Genomic DNA, 13,920 nt, shown 5'->3' with positions numbered 1-13,920 from the left:
TGTATGCGCCCCATGTCTCACACGTGTTGTTTTCATCATCCGCTAGCGTTTTTCTCTCCATGAAAGTGTAATATAAATTGTGTTCAATTCAAGCTTAAAGCCGCCACCGACACAAATATGGGGAAGAAGCTCAAAGTTGGAAAGACCAGAAAAGATAAATTTTACCACTTAGCCAAAGAAACGGGTAGGAAACAAGTTTACAAATATATATATATATATATTTAGCAGCCTTGCTAGCCAGCGACCAAAATTTCAGCATGTAATGTTCCCTAATTTCTTAATTGTGTCCTTTTCAGGTTATCGGTCTCGATCGTCATTCAAACTCATCCAACTTAACCGAAAATATCACTTTCTACAGAAAGCTAGAGCTTTGGTGGACCTGTGCGCTGCTCCTGGAGGATGGTTAGTCATTTGTCCACATATGGAAAGTAGTCTTTCTTTAATGTGATTCAAGATTAAAAATGTTTATTTGTCATATGCTCAGTAAAAAAACACGCAACGGTAGCACTGAGCAATGGAATTCTTACTTTGCTAGTATCCCTCCGCTTATACATGAATATAAAAGTTAAAACAACAACAATTTTAAATATTGGACGATAAATACTGACGCAAGTAGTAGGTATATTACTAAAAATTTCAAACCACTTGTATATCGAAATAGAGAATATCACTGCACAGAGATTTGAAACACGAATAAAATGAGCCCTCATTTGTGAGAATCGGATAAGCATTAAGGATTTTATGTCACTTTTATGTTGCAAATCGGCCCAAATTTAACATACCTCCAAGAAGGGTACCGAGGCAATGTATATAAGAATAATTTAAAAACAATGTCCATTAAAAAAAAAAAAAAAGGACGGTGTGATTACATTGACTTTTTTTCCCCCCCCGAATCACGCTTGTCTTTACAGGTTGCAAGTGGCGTCCAAGTTTATGCCTGTTTCAAGCCTTGTTATTGGTGAGTGCACATCGACTCTGACGCACTATATTAGAATTTTTATAAGTGTACCTTTTCTCCTTGCAGGCGTTGACCTGGTGCCCATCAAGCCCATCCCTAATGTAGTGACCCTTCAAGAAGACATCACCACTGATAAATGCAGACAGGTAAGTCTTGCTTGGATGGTTGAATGCTGGATGATATGGCATCGAAATAACATTTCCAATTTTTCATCTCACAAGAACAAGAGTTCTGATTATTATTCGATTCACGTTTCACACACACCCTTCACATATAGAAAAAGCAAATGACAGTGACATTATTCAAAACAGGTTTTCTTGTAATTTATTTACCATTCTGAAATTTGCTTCATATTTCTTGATGCAAGCATTTCTTTAATTTTTTTTCTCATCAACTTTCCCCATAAAAATAATTGAACTATACAGAGGACATGCAAACCTAACTACATAGATATAAAACACTTTAAAAAAAAGTCTTAAGAAGTAATTTTACGTTAATCTGTAAAATGGATTCATCACCCATACCAGGTAGCGGGCTAAGAGGAAAATAACTTGCTCTTTCTGCAATTGGATGGTTTGAGCTTCTATTAAATGATGTTTTTATATTCCACATACAGGCGCTCAGAAAGGAGTTGCAGACATGGAAGGTTGACGTTGTGCTAAATGATGGTGCTCCAAATGTAGGAACCAACTGGCAGCATGATGCTTTCTCCCAGGGTATGTGGCACAAAATCTGCAGTGTTGGGCAAAATTACAGTTTAAAAAAAGTTACCAGTTAGTCACTTTCCCCTAGAGTAATTAAATTAGTAACTGAACTTCTTAAATGTAATTTCTTACCATTTTAAGTTATTATTACATTACTTTATGAAAAAACTTGAAATATGTAAAAGATTTAGGGTTTTTGAGTTGGTCCCGTGGGCCATAGAGTAAAACACCATTGCCGGGTACTTGTTAACTTCATATTTATTGGACCCCAATCCACAATTGTAGATATACTGTAGGCTCCTAATTCAGGTATTTTCTTTAATAACAACAAAAAAAAGTGATTTTTAACTCAATATAGTGCAAAAAAAAAAAACGGCCACACAGCTTTGAAAAAATAATAAATTAGATAACCTGTTACTGGAAGACTAAAAATAACTACCGCTAAATGCTGTTATATAGTGCCATTATTTTTAACAGTTATTCTCAATGATGAAAATCATTTTACTGTATTAGTAATGCTTACTTACACACAACTTTGTCTTAAGTGTATTTTTCAGGCTATCGTAGAGTGAATGAATGTGGCAACCGTGGGATTCCTCACTAGTCATTTTTCGGATGTGTAACTCATGTTATGTTGACCATAAGCCAACCTCTCAAATGATATTTGTTTATTTTACTACCAGCCCACCTAACCCTCATGGCCTTGAAACTGGCCTCTGAGTTCTTGATGAAAGGAGGCACCTTTGTTACCAAGGTGTTCCGCTCTAAAGACTACCAGCCACTGCTCTGGATCTTCCAGCAGTTCTTCAAGAAGGTTCAAGCCACCAAGCCCCAAGCGTCTAGGAATGAGTCAGCTGAGATATTTGTTATTTGCCAGGGTCAGTAACGGATTTAGATGTATTTTAATAATTTAATCCAAATGCTTCTGTAAATGCCACATCACAATAATGTTTGCCTTTTTAATGCTGAATTAATTGTTCTATTCATTTCTAAACAGGTTTCCTCGCTCCAGACAAAATTGACGCAAAGTTCTTCGACCCCAAATATGCGTTTAAAGAAGTGGAGGTGCAGGCCAAAACTGTGAAAGAACTGGTCCCAGACAAGAAACCAAAGGTACAGTATGTATGGGTCAATTCAGTAAAACAAGAATTAGTGCATGTCTACACAGAATGGGTTTAAATGTATTTGCATTGTGTCCACATGGAATCGCCGTTTTGAAAGCCTGAATACGATAATTTTTTTAAACCGGGTCCCAGAGTGCAAAAAAATGGAAAACCCTGCCCAAGCGTTTCCGTCACCTTTCCTGAGATGACGCAGTAGTCCCAGTTCTCACGTAACTGTTTGCTCACAACACCGCCAGCAAAACTTCAACAACAACACGACGTTTTAATGGCATGATAATGGCTGTGTGCTCACAATTTACTGTGGTGTTCCTTCTGTTATATTATTAGTACAGTGTTTTTTTAATTTTTCTGCAGTACAAGTGACCCGACTTACGTTGTTCAAGATAGCTGATTATTATTATTTTTTATTTTTTTGCTTTGCGAGTTAAATTTTGTGATTTGAATATTTTATGGTGGCACACTGGCAGTGAATTCAACTTCCTCATAAGTAGGAGATAGTGAACAATTCTTCAAGAAAGAGGCTTCAAGCTGTTTATTGCCACTCCAAGTCCAAGTTTACTGTAAAACGAAACATAAATCAAAGAGAATCACACGTTGGGTATTTAAAATAAACACAAAAGATTTAATTCCATTCATCTTAATGCTATCAGGCGGCACGGTGGCCGACTGGTTAGAGCGTCAGCCTCACAGATCTGAGGACCGGGGTTCAATCGCGGGTCCCGCCTGTGTGGCGTTTGCATGTTCTCCCCGTGCCTGCGTGGGTTTTCTCCGGGCACTCCGGTTTCCTCCCACATCCCAAAAACATGCATGAAATGTGAATGTGAGTGCGAATGGTTGTTTGTTTGTATGTGCCCTGCAATTGGCTGGCAACCAGTTCAGGGTGTACCCCGCCTCTCACCCAAAGATAGCTGGGATAGGCTCCAGCACGCCCGCGACCCAAGTGAGGAGAAGCGGCTCAGAAAATGGATGGATGGATTAATGCTAACAAACAATGCAATACTCCATGGGTTTAATGCCTGTAGAGATCAGCTACTGACCCAAATGGTCTTCATGTGCCTCAGGCGGAGGGATACTCTGATGGCGACCTGACACTTTTCCACAGTTGCACTGTTATGAACTTTGTCAAAGCTGAAAATCCTGTGGACTTTCTGGGCAAAGCCAGTGAGGTGAGGAGTCATGCTATACAGTATCGATTTAGCTGCACACATTGATCTTTTGCATGAACTGCATATTAAGCATTCTTTGTAGGATTGTCATATTCCACTGTTATTTATTTCTAGATCACCTTTGACAACCCAAACCTGGAGGCTCACAGTGCCACGACTGATGAGATAAAGGAGTGTTGTCGTGACATTAAAGTTTTGGGCCGCAAAGAACTGCGGTAAAAACTTTGTACCCTCGTGCCGCAGGTTACTCAGAAGGTATTGACATTTTATGTGTTCCTTCTATCCTTCAAACCTAGCATGTTGCTGAACTGGAGGACCAAGCTGAGGAGATACCTGGCCAAGAAACTGAAGGAGGAGGCCAAGAAGCTTGACCAGGAAATCAGGTACAAACTGGCGGGATGATGCACCGTCTCTGGTAAAGTGTGTTAAATGCCTGTCTCTTCACTCCTTAGGTTAAGTTCTGACGAAGAGGCGGAAGATTCGGATGGCGGGCCAAAGAAGAAGAAGGAGGAGGACGAGGAGCAAGGTGATGAGGAAGAAGAAATGGAGAAGAAACTGGCCGAGCTGAAAGCAGAGGAGGTGGCTGATCTCAAGCGGTATGACTCTACTGGCTACTACTACTTAAGCTCTCGTCATAAGATTTACAGTGGACCCCCGCTATTCACGAAGGTCTGTGATGGAGCTCTGCCACAAGCAAAAATCTGTGAATACTTTACGGCCTCCACCAAAAGGAGTTTGTAAATGCCAATAGACGCCACAGTATGGCAGCAAAGCACTTAAAGTGGAAGGGACTATGAACACCATGCATGCAGCACAGGAGTCGTCCACATGCTAACCACAGACAACAGATAGGCAGCAATGACCACATGAGTAGCCTGCAGGCCTATTCTCAAAATAGCTCACCAGTGATGCAACATTGTAATTTCCTCAGAATGTTGTAGAAGTGATTGTTTGACAATGTAAAGAGTTACAAAGATTTATAGAAATAGTGTTCCATATTGATATGTATAAGTTTCTTACCTTGTTAAATCTAAATTTATTTCAGAAGTGTGTATCAAACTGGTAGCCCTTCCCATTAATCAGTACCCAAAAAGCTGCTTTCAGTTTCAAAAAAGGTGGTGACCCCTGGTATAGCATTTACACAATCATGAGCCCATGGCACATAAAGAACTGTTGGTAGACCCCTGCTCCTCGCGGGTAATGGGGACCGAATCATGAGCCCATGGCACATAAAGAACTGTTGGTAGACCCCTGCTCCTCGCGGGTAATGGGGACCGATCCCGAGCGCAAACAGCAAATTTACACGAATAATTGATCCCCCCCCAAAATGTGGTTATAATTGCCTGTATTAAAAGTTTACAACATAATTATACTACAAACTACCGCAAAGAGTGAATTTTTGTGAATAAGTGGGGAAAGACTGTCATGGCAACAGATTCACCCCACTTGTAGAAGCATTAAATTAATGTTATAATATTTGTGTGTTGGTGCTGTCAGGAAGAAAAGGAAGCTGCTGAAAGAACGCAGGAAGCAGAGGGAGAGGGTGGAGCTCAAGATGGATCTGCCAGGTGTCTCCATTGCTGACAATGATGACGTCTGCTTGTTCTCCCTCAACACCATCAAGAAAAAACAGGTGAGGCCCGTAACACGCACGCACACCATAGCGACTGCTTGCACATTATGACGGGAGCGCCCCGATCGGAAGCGAATGATCGGGCCTAGGGCGTGCCCCATCTCCTGCGCCAACGCCCCCCATACCCACCCCAAAAAATAAAACATTTTCCAGGCTATCTGTGCAGCCAAATGGTCCGCAGTGGTTGGAGACCACTAATAAAAATGACTAATGAAAGGATAAATTAACATTAAACATCACTTTTTTTACTGTACTATGTTTGCGTCCTTCATCGGTAAACATTTTATTCTGCAGCTAAGCAGTGAATTGCATAGTACATGCTGGATGACGCTCAGTACCGCTAACTCATGTAAGGATGTTCTGCACGCCGTAACACAGCAACGTCTCACCATACTTAAATACGGCTAACAAATTATGATGTTAACAGGATTACAACCAGAAGAAACACTAAAATAGGGCACGCCCGATTAGTCAACAAAAGACAAGAAAATTGCCGATATGTCCATGATGCAATGCTACATGATTAAAGCCCAACAAGAAAACCCTCAATAAAGTTGCACACGCGGCGGCGGCGGCACGGTGGGTGACTGGTTAGCACATCTGCCTCACAGTTCTGAGGACCCAGGTTCAAATCCGGCATCGTCTGTGTGAGTTTGCATGTTGTTACCCTGCCTGCGTGGGTTTTCTCCCACATCTCAAAAACATGCATGGTAGGTTAATTTTGGGCTCTAAATTGCCCGTAGGTGTGAATGTGAGTGTGAATGATTGTTTGTTTTTATGTGCCCTGCGATTGGCTGGCGACCAGTTGAGGGTCTACACCGCCTCTCGCCCGAAGATAGCTGGGATAGGTTCCAGCACGACCCTAGTGAGGATAAGCAGGATGGACTGATGAGTTTGGTACAGGCCTTTTCCAATTCTACGAAAACTAAGTGGATGTACGAAAAACTGGGAGAAAATTTTGGTGAAAAAGGTAATCCAAGACCTAATTTTACAAGAACTGGGAACACGAAAACCAAGGTTGTGCTGTGCAAGAAATCACCATGCCAGAAGAAAAACAACCAATCAAAGACGGAAGGCATTACTTTCAGGGTGTCATCTTTTTAATTTATTATAAATTATTCTGTAAGTGTTTGTTTAATTTAAACCCCTTGCCCAACCCCCACAACAAATAGATTCCGGTTTTGTGGGAAAATAATTTAAAATAATTTTATTTGCATAATTGAGTTGTTGGTACCGTTTCCTGATTCTATCCCCCAATAACACACACACACTTGCTCCCACCATTGTAATTTTGATGCGAAGACCGAGAAAATGTTTTTGTTCCCAGTGACAAGTTTATGCAACTATTTAATTAGCAAAGCTGTGGGTGATTGACAGGGGAGACTGGGTGACTTACGTAAATGTCAGAGGTGCAGCGGGTTAAACCAGCTCACGAGCAGTCCGGACTCCAGATGACGTTGAAAGCTCTCACTTTTCATTGTAATTATTTAAGATAAGTATTGTTAGTCCTTCAGTGAGTCAATCCCTACCTCAATGACGATTTCTCACAGCGCACTTCGGTATTAAAAGTAGTGTAGTGATAGTGAAGCCGTGCATTTATTTGCACTTTTATATTTACTGCACCTTCACTGTGGATTGTATGGTAAACAATGACCTCGTAGTCATTTTCCTCAACGTGTTAGAGAGGAAGTGTTCTTCCCATTTGGTAAAATGCTACTGCACAGATGGGCTGCTGATTCTTCAAGTGATCAACTATAAATGATTGCTTGCAAACAATCATTGTTGACTCTATAATAACTATTACTGCTTTGATTAGGTAACTGTAGTCGGATTACTTTCGGGATACAATAATGTGTTACATTGCTCGATACTCAAAATGGTGGCCATTTTGGAATAACGCATTACCGGCATCACTGATCGTCAAGACCTCACCTTGCATATTTTACGGAGGAGGAGGTGACACAGCAGCAAAAAGAAGGGGAGTGGGAATACCCATACTCATTTCATGGCAGCATCTCTGAGTTAAACTTGTTCGTGAGCTTTCTAGTTCCAGGAAGAGCGCTTCGAGGCGTATTTCACGCTGAGCAGGGAGCTTTGAAAGGGAGTTTGAAAGCCTACTGCAGAGACGTCTTGGTATGGTTTTTTTGTGCCATTGGCACAAATTTCAGGGTAGTGGGACGCCGCAATTATTATGCCTTCCTCCATTTCCCCCTTGCCGTTTACAGTACAACTTCGGCAAAATAGCACTCAGAAATCACTCCGCAAGCCTCTCTCCCATTGGAGGAGCTTTTTGACGTCACGGCTCCAGAATAGAACATTTTTCTATCCGGTGACGCGACGCTGAGTGTCAGACGTCCTCCCAACTCTCTGCATCATGACAAAACGTGCTGACGCCCCCTCAGCACAAACACAATGAATGGGTAAGTCGAGGGCGTCAGACGCCTTGTCAAGTGCAGTGTACCCCGATTTGAACCAAACTTTCTACGTACATCGGGCCTTGGGAAAAAAATATTTTAAAGTTGTTTTACTTGATCTAAAAATCTATCATCTAAAAAGAGTGGTGCACATTTCTATTCAATGGATCCGCAATGTGCCAGTACCCCAACATGGCCAGGGGGATGAGGGCCCTTATCAGCTCCATGCATCTCTAGTGCATCTAACTTAAAACTGCTCTGTTACGGTACAGGAAACATTTATAATTTAAAAAAGGTTAATCTAGGGGCCACTCCGGGTGTGGGCGCTAGCCACATGTTTAAGATGAAAACAATTTTAAAAAAATCCTAAAATTAACTGAGGGGCCACTCCAAGTGTGCACGGCCTGCAGGCCGCCGGTCGCAAAATTGTTTGACACAGCTCTTGTATTGGATATCATTACATTGTACAAGTAGTCATAGTATTGCGGCTGGTCGGTGTGCAGTTTATAGGTGATAATTTGATGTGTATTATGTAATTTCTTCTTTCCCCCCACCTATCAGGTGCTGGCTGATCTTTCCAAGGGGGACATGCAGGCAGCAGAGTCCCTAGCGGAAGGCGAGGATGACCTCCACCTGTCTGACGATGAGGATGACCAAGCAGATAACATGTCCCTGGCCTCTGACTTGGACGATGACGAGCTTGAGGAGGTGGATCACAGACAGAAGGAGCTGGAGAAGAAAAAGAAGAAGTGAGTGATATGAGCAAATGGAACACTTAAGCTCTGAATTGTTCAAATTCTGCCTTTGGTAGAAATGCTAATGCTCAGAAAAAAAGTCAAAAAACCGACCTACACTAATGTGTCATCTGTCTGTCTTCAGAGTGACGTTCACCGAGGAAGAGGTAGTAGACGACGACGACGACGAAGAAGAGGGCGGCCTACTCGTGGAACTCGAAGGGAAAGATGAGAAGAGAGAGCATGAAACTGACTTGTGGTTCAGCAAGGTTTCTCCATGCGTTCCCCCACAACGCAACCCATTAAATGACCCTTTCTTTCTCACCTCTAGATGGTCCATATTTTGTGTCAATTGTTTGGTTTTGTAGGGTATCTTTTCTGAGATTGAGCTGGAAGGAGACGCAGAGAATGAGCTCAGACAGACTCAGTGGCTCCAAAGCCAGCAATCAGGTAAGCATCGCTGCTGATGCTGATTTTAAGAGTGAATCATCAAGAGTTGTTGAAATTCTTGGAAATGCTTTGCGCAATAAACTATTTTTGAGGTTTGGAAAGTGCTTGACTTTTGGATAGAGTGCATGGAATTGTAACTATCAGACATGGGAGGTTCATGTGGAAAAGCTTGGAAAATTAATTGAAAGAATAATTCTTAATTTTGACCTTTGGAAAATAGTAATGAACAGAGTTTCTGACATGTGATTGTAACTTTTTTCTTTTGTTTTCTTTTATTTTAAGGAAAGGGCAAAAAGAGGAAAGCTGAGGAATTAGAGAAAAATGAGATTGCTCCCACGATAAAGGAAGAGGCGGGGCCTTCAAAGGAAGCCGTGGAGGACAGTGACGGCGACTCAGATGACAGCGACGATCAAGAGTAATTCAATTCATTTTAATTTTATTTAAATAGCGCTAGGGTTGCAAAGGAGTGGAATATTTTCAATACATTTATATAAAGTTTCCGCTAAATTTTCTTGGGAAGTTAAGCTGGAAAAGTATTGTAGGTTCGTAATCAGTAAAGCCTTAGTTTTGACGCTCCTGTCAATCATTCCCTCATGTCCACAACTTTGTCGGTGAAAATAAAACTCCAGACGCCCCGTCTCGATTTTGTTAAGTTTACCTCCACATCAAAGCATGGTTACAGAATTAGTCCAGCATGACACAAACAAAGAATGAGCAGCATAGAATAACAAAAAAACAAAAAAAAAGCCATGAGAGACATCGACAAGGAAAGAGATCAATTACTTCCCGGTAATCACACAGATTCTTCCGCATTAAAGGCGATTAAATTGGTACGTCCGTAAATCAGAAAGCCATAACATATTCTTCAATACTATCAAAGCTATATGAAATGTTACACTTGTTATATTATCCACATATTTAAATGCAATTAAATTATCACTCACTGTGAACATGAACTATCAACATTCCAACAAATCAATAACAAGTCGGCTGCTTCTTCCAGATACATTACCAAGTTGAAGCAGGCCAGTGGCAGCACCGGGACAGGTCTGGGTGATAATGATGACGACGATGACTTCCAGGTTGTTCCAGTTGAAAGCACCAGTGAGTAAATTTTGGCTATACAAAACAACAGGTGTGAAACAATCCCATTTTGATTCATCAGTTTCCTGTTGGAAGTACACATGCTATTGTGCTCTGCTCGCTAGGTAAGAAAGCCCGCATCCTGGATGCTGAAGGCCTCGCTCTTGGCTGCCAGATCGCCACATCCAAGAAGAAAGCCAGAGACCTGGTGGACAACTCCTTCCACAGGTGCGTCTGGACACACTTGTTAAGTCGTACACATTTCTATCTCACAATACACTGGTATTTAAAAAATACAGCATAGGGCCCAAGCCCTGCCAGCAGTTTTCACTCATGGATGATCGGTATCAGAATCGGCAGCATAAAACCCTGATCAGAGCACCCCTAGTTTTTGTTGAACAGTCAGGAATTGTGAATTGATCTGTAATATTCATGAATAATGAGTAATAATAATATAAATCATATTTAGACCATTTTCTTATTACACATGATTTTCTAATGGATATAGTACTGTAATGTGGCTCACCTTCCCTAATGAATGGAATGTCTTGACTGTTATAGATGCTTGGTACTTTCTGCATTCAAGTAAATAAATGCACACCTGCCTTTTTTAACTAAAGACACAAATTTCATCTAATGATAAGGAACACAACCTATATGAGCGTAATAAAAGTAACAAGTCAAAACTTTTTCTCTGACTAATCGAAACTGATGCAGGAGCCAAATGTTTGTGAAAGGCTGCTGTAGATGAAAGGAGAAGGAAAAAAAGAAAAGAAGAGTTTATTCTTTTGCAGGTTTGCATCATCTGACGAGGCTTGGGAAGTACCCGAGTGGTTCTGGAACGACGAGCAGAAACACAGGAAGAAGGTCCTGCCGGTAACCAAAGAGATCATGGAGGAGTATAAACAGAAATGGAAGGAGATCAATGCCCGGCCAATTAAGAGAGTCGCTGAAGCCAAGGCCAGGAAGAAGAGGAGGGTAAGATCATTGAATTGTTTCTTTTAGTTTTTGTTTTATATTGTGCAAAAACGAGATTGGTTGGTTTCGCACTAGATGTTGAAAAAAATGGAGCAGGCTAAGAAGAAAGCAGAGGCAGTTGTGAACACAGTGGACATTTCTGAGAGAGAGAAGATGGCTCAGCTAAAGAGGTTTGGCTTCTCACCACAAAGATAATTGCAACGATGCCCATTTGACTAAAGTGTTAGTAACGGTCTTCTCATTGCTATTCATTCTGTCAGTATCTACAAGAAAGCCGGCGTGGGAAAAGAGAAGCGAGAAGTGACATATGTTGTTGCCAAAAAGGGAGCCGGGAGGAAAGTGAGGCGGCCTGCTGGCGTCAAAGGCGTCTTCAAAGTGGTAGACGGTCGCATGAAGAAAGATATGCGTGGAATGCAAAAGAAAGAACAGAAAGCAAAGGGTGGCAAAGGAAAAGGAAGACAGACAAAAGGTGGCAAAAAAGGAGTGAAGACTAGTAAAGGCCGAAAGGGAAAATAAATGAGAAACAGGTCCATGAACAGGTTGGCTTCAATCATATTGAAAGAGCCTTAATCAGAATATGAGTTTCATTTTACTTAGGAGGACTTGGGACTAATAAAACTGAATATTAATTGTGTTAGTCTTATTAAAAACAGGTTATTTATTTGTCTGAACTCTCATTTGCAGAAAGTTGTAAAGGGTCTATCATTCCGAAAAGTAGCCATTCATTTTTGTAAATACTATACAAACATTTTTTCAATAAATGTTTTGATGTTTCGTTGTGCTTAAGTTTGTGTAACATTTCACAAATATTTTGTCTAAGTGATGAGAAGAAATCCCACAAAGAAAATGGAACCGTTTCGGCACTACAAACAGCCCAATGAGCTGAAGAGTGTCCCTGGTTTACTTTGGGTTGCCACCCGTCCCGTACAATACAGAATCGTCCCTTATTTGGCCGTTTGATGTGGGGTGGGTAATAAAACAGGAAAACTCAGAGCATCAAAATTGTCATGGCGAGATGAGCAGGAGCCCCGCTCTGGGGTCTCACTTATGAAAGATTCTTACTGAAAGTTTATGTACGCACACAAGTTGAAAATGGCGTTCGACCAGAATCCTATCAAATCATGCATATGCACACAGACACACTTGTGGGGAATATGCCTTGATAAGATTAAAAAAAATACACAAATTGCGGCCCAAAGCCCTAAGAATTTACTTAATATAATTTTACCATTTTTGAGGAAAAGAGGGGAAATTACAAAAGTTTACCACATTTTTATCATGTACGATCGATGATAAAATTAATGGCTTTTTTTCAGTGTGGCGACATAATGGTCGCGAATCGACCATTACACAATTTTAAATGCAATAAATAGTGCAGTATGAGGGTCACATGGACAATATCATGTATAAAACAGATTAGAGCATTGGTTCTCCAAGTCTGCTGTGGTACGTGTTACCACTAGTAGTAGTCTTTTTGTATAGTACAATTCAGTTGTATTTAACTTTTAAGTAAAATACATTTGTATTTAATACTTTAGGAATATTTTTCGAACATTTATTTAGGTATAATTTTAATTGAACTTTATGTGCAATACACTTGATTTGAATCAGTAAGTACAGTTTTTTTCTTTTCTATATTTAAGCACAGTGTTAACGTTCCAATTGTGCATAATATTAAATACATTTTTAGGACTAAAACCTGCGCCTCATTTTTGATGAACACTTGGGCTGACGACGCTACTGTATTTTAATGACTGTCATTATGGTCGTACTTAGAACTTAGTACTTACAGACTGTTTCCAAAAAAATTGAATATCATGGAATAAATTGTATTTCCATACTTCCATTCAAAAGGTTAAACTTTCATACATTACAGATTCAGGGCCCACAATTTCAAGCATTTCTTTGTTTATTTCTACATAATTTGGGCTTCCAGGTCAAAACCCACGTAATCGGGAATTAAATTTTTTTTAATAGTGTGAAGATTCTCGCTCTCTCGCTCTTTCTCCTCTCTCTCTCTGTCTCTGTCTCTCTCTCTCTCTCTCTCTCTCTCTCTCTATATATATATATATATATATATATACATACATACATAGATATATTTTTGCTTATTTGTATTTACTTTGGAATATACGTGAACCTATTTGTATTTTATTGTGACAAAAGCAGTCATGTTTGTATCTTATGCATCCATCCATTTTCTGAACCTGAACTGGTTGCCAGTCAATTGCAGTGTATTTTATGCAATTATTCAGTAATAATTAAAAAAAAAAAACTAAAAAAATAACCACGCGCCTTGTATCATAACTGTATGTCTTATGTTTGAAACAAACCTTTCTGTGTCAAAATCAGTAAAGAATTCAACGAGTTAGGATTAAAATTAATTTATCGGAGCCAAACAAATTTACCACAATACAAATGAATGGAAAAAATAACTGGAGGGTCAGTCCTGGTTCAAGATGGCGGCTAGGTCTGCGTGCCGTCGTGCAGCCGACAGGTTGCTCTTTTAGTTATATATCTAGAGCCAAACGATCTGGATGACGTAAAAAGACGCGACAATTTGAAGTAGACCCGCCCCCCCCCCCCACATAGGTATCAAAATAGGTAGATAGGACACACCCCTGTGAGGAGCTGTGAGGCTATAGGGACGCAAAGCTAGTAGGGGCGGCAAAGTCG

At 40.5% G+C, this 13,920-nt stretch overlaps 1 protein-coding gene across 2 annotated transcripts; it reads left to right on the top strand.

Annotated features, from left to right (window-relative positions):
* ftsj3 (FtsJ RNA 2'-O-methyltransferase 3) lies at window positions 1–12,018 on the top strand. Of its 2 annotated transcripts, none has more exons than XM_061779949.1 (21): window positions 1–184; window positions 297–402; window positions 912–958; window positions 1,025–1,104; window positions 1,575–1,674; window positions 2,346–2,540; window positions 2,660–2,775; window positions 3,848–3,952; window positions 4,067–4,167; window positions 4,249–4,335; window positions 4,405–4,548; window positions 5,450–5,585; window positions 8,561–8,745; window positions 8,879–9,002; window positions 9,102–9,183; window positions 9,466–9,598; window positions 10,187–10,287; window positions 10,392–10,494; window positions 11,061–11,244; window positions 11,320–11,414; window positions 11,505–12,018. In XM_061779949.1, the coding sequence occupies exons 1-21, from the start codon at window positions 118–120 to the stop codon at window positions 11,758–11,760; spliced, it is 2,547 nt and encodes an 848-aa protein (XP_061635933.1). In that variant the 5' UTR covers window positions 1–117; the 3' UTR covers window positions 11,761–12,018. The 2 variants fall into 2 exon arrangements, with proteins under 2 accessions (XP_061635933.1, XP_061635932.1); XM_061779948.1 differs by having other exon boundaries at window positions 8,561–8,748.
* The last annotated feature ends 1,902 nt before the right edge of the window (window positions 12,019–13,920 follow it).

The sequence above is a fragment of the Phyllopteryx taeniolatus genome, chromosome 7, assembly GCF_024500385.1.
Source record: "Phyllopteryx taeniolatus isolate TA_2022b chromosome 7, UOR_Ptae_1.2, whole genome shotgun sequence".
Classification (NCBI taxonomy): Eukaryota; Metazoa; Chordata; class Actinopteri; order Syngnathiformes; family Syngnathidae; genus Phyllopteryx; species Phyllopteryx taeniolatus.
The sequence above is the reverse complement of the archived record's forward strand: the minus strand, read 5'-3'. Positions and strand labels throughout refer to the sequence as shown.